The sequence below is a fragment of the Gavialis gangeticus genome, unplaced genomic scaffold (assembly GCF_001723915.1).
Source record: "Gavialis gangeticus isolate Ggan-Ray unplaced genomic scaffold, GavGan_comp1, whole genome shotgun sequence".
Taxonomy (NCBI): Eukaryota; Metazoa; Chordata; order Crocodylia; family Gavialidae; genus Gavialis; species Gavialis gangeticus.
In genome coordinates, this window is record NW_017728973.1 from 4776416 (window position 1) to 4783350 (window position 6935).

General features: G+C 47.5%; 1 protein-coding gene across 5 annotated transcripts in view; it reads left to right on the forward strand.

Moving 5' to 3' along the window:
* The window catches only part of MED24 (mediator complex subunit 24), a 39068-nt gene extending 34293 nt beyond the window's left edge, over positions 1-4775 (forward strand). For 3 of the 5 annotated variants that reach the window (XM_019506989.1, XM_019507016.1, XM_019506998.1), the window contains exons 24-26: positions 1455-1535; positions 1869-2017; positions 2972-4775. In XM_019506989.1, coding sequence (XP_019362534.1) covers positions 1455-1535; positions 1869-2017; positions 2972-3088 — 347 coding nt within the window. In that variant the 3' untranslated portion in view covers positions 3089-4775. The remainder of the gene's footprint in view (positions 1-1454; positions 1536-1868; positions 2018-2971) is intronic. The other 2 variants (XM_019507027.1, XM_019507007.1) reach the window with 2 other exon arrangements.
* Positions 4776-6935: the final 2160 nt, after the last annotated feature.

Sequence of the window (6935 nt, forward strand, 5' to 3'; positions counted from 1 at the left end):
TTTATCCTTTTTTTTTGTTTTGTTTTTGTTTTTGTTTTTTTTTTTGAAACATGACAGTTTCACCTTTATCTTCCTTTTGTAATGAAATATAGGATTTTTTGTGTTTCATTTGTGGTGGTGGAACAACAGCTGGGAAATCCTGCCTGAGCAATATGCATGTGAAAATAATCTTTACTGGTGTTCTCACTATAGTGGAAGGGGATTCCTGTCTTGTTTCAGGAGCTAAATGCACTCAGCATACAAATGGGGGCAGCCAAAGAAACTAAAGTGGCTGTGGAAAGAGAAGTTAGTGACCCAGGAGATGATGCCTTGCTACTGGTCCAGTACTGACTCAAGTCAGCACTGTTTACCTTCACTGAGAGAGAAACCTGAGGTCCTCACCTCTGTGGCTGTAAAGATTTACTGCTTGTTTCTTCGAAGTTGCAGTGTTAACAATGGAGTCTCTCACATTTTAACTCTGGCTTCACCTCCCCTAAAGAACATCTCTTCTACCCTGATAACAACACTGAAACAATATAACTTTTCTCCTTGCAGTGCTGCTGCAGTATTGCTGTGCAGCTGTTTAACATCCGCTGCACTCCATCCCAGCTGGCCACATTTTAGTGGCTGCTGGCAATGTGAAGCATAAGAGTATCATGTCTATGACTTCAGTTGTATGAAGTGCTCTGATGCAAAGGGCTCCATTAAATATTGAATGTGCATTACCCTGCCCATGGTTTTGCCAAGTGTCAGTTTAGGGCTGTTAGTAAAATTAATGCCAAACATGGCTTTCTTGGGAAAATGAGGATGGATAGCTTGGTCTGTAGCAAACATCGCTAAGCCTTACCAGCTTTGCTAGCCTGTTGCAGAAGGCATGAGAAGAGACTGCCTTGTACAACAGGAAGGCACAATGACACATCCAGAGACCAGCAGGGGTATTGACAGTCCAATTATAGAATGCCTAAATCTCTGTGATGCACAGTAATATTTAACTGCAAAAAATAGTGAGTGGTTATGTACCCCCCAGCATCAAAATTGGAGTGATAGATGCAGAGACTATTCACCAACATACACATGCTTGGGTGGGCCTGGGAGTCTGAATTGCAAAGGCAGTGGCAAAAGCAATTTCTGTCCTATGGCAGTGCTGAAAAGGATTCAAGTGGCAAATCCAGTTCACGTGGACATCCTGTTCAGAGGTTCCCTGAACAGCTTGCATGCAGGGACAGCTGTGGCTCTTGCTGTAAACATCCCTTCCCTGTTTTGTCCAATGGACCAAATCCTCAAAAGTAATAGGAATGTTTTGGCTTGAATCATGTTGGAGAAGATGTGGAGCTCTGGAAGGATGTCCTTGTTTCTTCATCCTCCTGAGTGGGGTGATACCGTTCAAATGTCAGAGCAGAGAGCAGCTGTGGATGGGACTGATTTGGCTCCAGACATTGTCTTGACCAGGAACTTGTCTTTCTTCTCTTTCCCAGCAGATCGTTCGATGAGCAGCTCACTATCTGCCTCCCAGCTTCACACTGTCAGCATGAGGGACCCTCTCAACAGAGTCCTAGGTAATTGCAAGGGGGAGCCGTTCCCCCTCCAAGTGGAATTATACAGCAGCATAAGACTGGATCTTATTGGGCCTCGTTCTGTGCCTTGTTGCATCATTCACCTCAACTCCTATAAAGGGATGTGGCTGGCTTGCTCAGATCCTTCCTGCCTCACTTGCCACGAGCCCACTGGGAGCAGACCTCAGCCTTCAGGGACCCCCATGGCTTGGGAACAGTGGGCATGTCCCTGGGAAGAGGCCTAATGAACTGATAATTCCGTTTGTACAAAGCTCATGCTGTTTAGGTGCCATCCTGTGGCTGCAAACATCCACATTTATCTTCTTTCCTCAATAGCAAACCTCTTCCTCCTGATCTCCTCCATCCTGGGAGCAAAGACAGCTGGCACACACACCCAATTTGTCCAGTGGTTCATGGAGGAGTGTGTGGACTGCCTGGAGCAGGGCAGTCGAGGGAGCATTCTTCAGTTCATGCCCTTCACAATGGTGAGTCTCTGTACCTGTGGTGAAGTCTGTCTTCCAGATTCCACATGCCAGACCTGCATGCATGTGTGCCCAGAAATGGGCCGGTGGGGGACTCCCAAGGGTTGGTGCCAGGGTATTGTTGGAGGAGGCCTCTTAGCTCTGAAGGTGTTCTCTCTCATGGTCCCAGTTTGGTGGTCTGCAGGACACCCTGTGAAGCTGAATCAGGCCTATAATTAAATACTAAGATGAGGGGAAGGGCTCACAAGGCAGGAGAAGGGTCAGTACTGGCAAGTGACTTGAGTGTTTGGGGACTCTTCATTTTATTTAACTCAGTGGGGCCAGTTCTCTGTCCATTACCATGGTTCTCAGCCTGTACCCAGAAGGTCACAGTGCTGGAGCATCAGTATCCTAACAACTGGGCTTCCCAAAGGTGAAAATGACTGAGTGGATTAAAGCTGGGGCTACATCTGGAGATCTGTTCCCAGCTCTGCTGCTGCCTCACTGTGTGATCTTAGAGCAGTTTCACTAGGTGCCCATGCCCTGCTTTCTCCCTCGTGCAGTGTAGTTAGTATTAGCCTTGCAGGCGGTTGGCCACTCAGTACATCAGACGTGGCCAAGTGTTTTGAGATCCTCTGATGGACATCTCAAGAGAGGGGCGAACTGGTAGTGACGATATTTACGAGCACCTCAGTTGCGTGATCTGCCAGCACCCAGGGGACCCACATCTTTGTATGGGGACAGCTCCATGAGTTGGCTCCTGCTACAGGAGTTGCAGCAAGCTTATATGCTAGCCCAGATTCCTGTATTTAAATCCAGTGACAGAATTACTGCCCCCTCTTCCCCCCCATCAAACCTAGCTCAGTTGGCCTGCATGGTGGTACCTTTTGCATGTGAACTACTTGGAGTGCCCAGTTTAGGCACTTCTGCTGCCACCTTTGGTCAATTATTCTCCTCCCCCTCTCTTTCTCTGGGCAGGTATCGGAGCTGGTGAAAGTGTCCACCATGTCCAGTCCCAAAATTGTCCTGGCTATCACAGATCTCAGCTTGCCCCTCGGCCGCCGTGTTGCTGCAAAGGCCATAGCTGCCTTGTGAACACAGCTTTCCCTTCTACAGTACTGGGGATGAGGAGGTGGGACAGAAGCCATGGGAGATCCAGTGAAAGCTGCTTCTGGATTACCCCTGGCAATGTGGATCCCATTGATTCTCCATGCTGGGTGTGGGGGGAGTCATTTGCAGTGGGTGCAGATGTTCCATCACCAGTGGACTTCCAGAAGTGCCTTGGTTCCCAAGAGAAGCTGTGGTGTCTCTGGCGGCTGCTTCCTTCAGCACTGAGCATGTTAAAGATGCCATTATATACAGCATGGGCTGGTTTGCTGTTCTCAATCGTCTCCTGACACCAAGCACTGCAAGACTGAGACAATCTGATCTGATCTTGCTGCTTGGATAATTTCTAATACTTTTTTTATAATCCAGTTGCTGTTTTTTACCATGAAGCATGGACGATTGTGAACTTCTTAACAGGATTTGTTTCTTAATAGTGTTCGTGCCAAGATAGCATCTCAAAAGAATAATGCTTTCCCTGGGGTTCCAGTAGCTAGTACGTTTCAGCACTTGCTATTGGTGGCTGAAGTCCTTTGGATGCCCGATAAGCAAAATGGCCTGTATATGGTAAACAGATGTAAAGAATGGCTCTGTACCATCCTGCAGGTTCATCTCTGTCAGCTTTGTCCACAGGCTGGTGCTCTGAAACAGACAACTTGCTGTAATCACTTAAATCTCATCTAAAGAGCAACCATACATCTGCTTTCATGAAGGCACTATGTGCCACAGTCTACAGAGCAGAGTGCAAGGAGTTTCTAAAATTGTATTGTTAAATTGATATAGTAGTTTAACTATTTTTTTACTAGGAAACAATAGCGGGGTGACCTCTTACATCTTTATCTGGGGTGGTCCTTGTCTGGCTTGGGAGTTTCCAGGGATTTCTAGAGTCAGATGCTACAGCTGCCAGTGTTGGGCTGGCACAACATTCCAGTGACTGTAATCTGTGCTCCCGTCTTCTATTGTTGTCCACCCTCCTGTCTCTCAGAGGGGCAAGAATTGCACAAAGAAGAGGAGGATACAATTCTGGATGGAGCCATCGTGCTAACTTGATTCTATCTCCTTTTTTGCTCAAAGAAGCAGGAACAGCCCAGAGGGAAGACATGCACAAGAAATGTGCCAAAGGCAGTGGGGTACTTTTTGTCACGAGAGGACTGAGATGAGGTTTTAGTGCTTGAGGTACCCTGCAAATGCTTTGAAGCCAGGTAGTTGCTGTATCAGCTTCCCCCATCCAGTTCTACCAGCGCCCTTCAAACCAGACCTGCTGCAGTTCATGCTAATTCCTGTCCTATGCCTTTCTTGAGCAGGCAGTGCTGACCAGGTTGGGTATCATTTCAGTGCCATGCAGTGAACAGGCCCTCATGAAAGCCTGGGCAGAGATGAAAAAACTTGTTTTTGCCACGTGATGCAAGCAGAGTTTGAATCCATGCCCATGCTTCATGGTGATGTATCCCATGCAATGCCTGTGACCGTGAGGGGGGTTATTTTAGCACAAAAGCTGACCATGCATCTTCCAAGGTTGAAGCTCATTCACTTCCACTTCCCTTCCTGCAGATGTATTTTTGACAACATTTGATGTCCCTCACGGGCTATGACTTTTTGTACTTGTTTATTGATCCTTTTCCAGGGTGGAATTATTTTCTTTGAGAATAAACCTAAAATAAATCCTTGGGGGAGCAGGTCTCTTTATATAATATTTCTCTTGTCTCACTAGATGAAGGAGCTGGTAGGCCCAGGAGAAAAACAAAAGAGCAATATCCACAACTTTCAATTGCTGTTTCTTTCTCCTTTCAACACTTTACTTTTCTCACCTTTCCTGATACAGTAGTGGGGGCAGGAAGCAGACCTTTGAAGAGGGAGGGGAAGCCCAGAGATCCTGGTGTCAGCAGCAGGAGTAATGAGCAGTATTCAGAACAAAAGTTGGAGGTGGGGGTGTCATAAGGTTAACCTCTGCAGCCTATGGGCTGCCAGTTGTATGGCCCTGTTTTAAGGTGAAGTAGACCAGGCTTTGCCTTTTAGCACAGAAGCAGTGTCACTGCTAGTAGAGAATCCTCACTGATTTCTGCTTGGATCTACCATAATGGTCTAATTGATCCCAGCAGCTGTGCGTTTCTGGTTAAGTTGCAGAAGAAAACAACTTCCCACCTTAGCCCTTGCTTTAGGGCCCTTTTTCTTTTTATAGCCATCTCTGGGTTTTTTGGGCTGTGAGCAGGCACTGTCCCTAGAAGGCAGACTCACTTCCTAGAGATGCCATTCAAGAGAATGTATGGAGGGTTCCTGCCTGGAAACCTCCACTGGGATTCCTAGTTGGACATTTCATGTGAATCACGCATTGATCTGACTCAGGTAGTGAGCTGTGGTTGAGCCCAGTGCACCCTGAAACATTGCAGTCCTCTGACTTGAATCCTGAATGGGAAGTTAAAATCCTTAACCTGGAATTGGTACCTCAAGGAAGTGGAAATCAAGGGGCTTCTAATCAATCTGCGCTGTTTCCTGGCCTTCATTATCATGCTGTTCCAGCACATCCTAATGAGCAGGCAGCTTGCCCAGAGTCTCTTCCAATTTGCAAGAGGCTTTCCCACTTTGAACATGAGGGGTGGGCTGTGCTTGGGAAACAATGTGGCTGCTCTTGCAATCATGCTTCCCTTGAAGTCAGCAGGCATCTTGCCATCCACTTAGTAGGATTATGATTTGACCTCTTGGCAGGGTTGGCCGAGATCTTCCTGGAGGTGTTCTCTGGCCTCCTGCGGGACTAAGCAAGAAAGCACAATGTCCTCTTAGCTTAGCATTTCCTTCCAGCTTGGCTGCGTTGGGGTTCTTTCTCCAGCCAAGAGTCACTGTGCAGATTGGGGGGGTAAGGGAAAAAAGGTATTGCGTCCAGGTAGATGTGTGTGTGACTGACAAAACAAGATAAGAATAAACTGAGGGGTGCTGTGTCCAGCTAAGCCAGCTGCACTGTGTATAGCAACAAGGGAAGACTGTTGTGCTGCAACTTTGCCAAGCTGATAAAAATAGCAGCGATAACAGGCCCAGGCCTGATGGAACATCATTCTGGAACTTGCAGTGGCTCACCCCAGAGTCATTTTTGGAAAGGAAGGGGCATTTGGTGAGGGTCATAAATCATGAGTGGCTGCTTTCAAGTGGCTTGGGACAATCTGGCTTGTTAGGCAAGATTGCAGCCAGCTGACGTTTTTGAGGAAGAGGGGAGAGATGAGCTGTGCAATAGAAAGATGATTGAGATCATTGACACGTGATGTGTGCACATTAAGGATGCGCTCTTGCGTGGGGCCTATGGTGATGGGGGCATTAGGAATGCTGAGGGAACGGCCCTGGAGAAGCTGTTAATCCTAGGGCACTAGAGTAACAGATCATTCCTCTTGGGCAATGTGTGACCAGCGTGACTGTCTGCTGGAGGCAATTAGAGGTGGCTGACTCAGTAAAGCATTCTGAGTGTCAGGAGAACATTTTTTGAGGGTCTTGCCTTCCCATCTGGGGCCTGGCATGAATAAGCAACTCCCCTGTCATGAGGCAGGTGCATTATGGGCTTTTATGACTTCCCTGGAAGGAAGTCTCTGGTCTTGGCCATTGGCAGCGACTGCTCCCTTAAGGCTGGTAGCTTCCTCGGTTGCACTGCTTGGCATCCTCCTTTTGACCTATCCTTAACTGCAAAGCAAATAGGACACAGGAGCAATACATTTGTGACTGCTCCTGCTCCCAGCCCTGCGGCTATTTCAGTAAATATTTGCCCGGTTTTGGAAGAGATTCTAGCTTTGCTGTATCAGCACTCTGCTGAGGTGTGCAGGCCAGCAGTCGAGGCCATTCCATTAGCTTTTTCCTAATA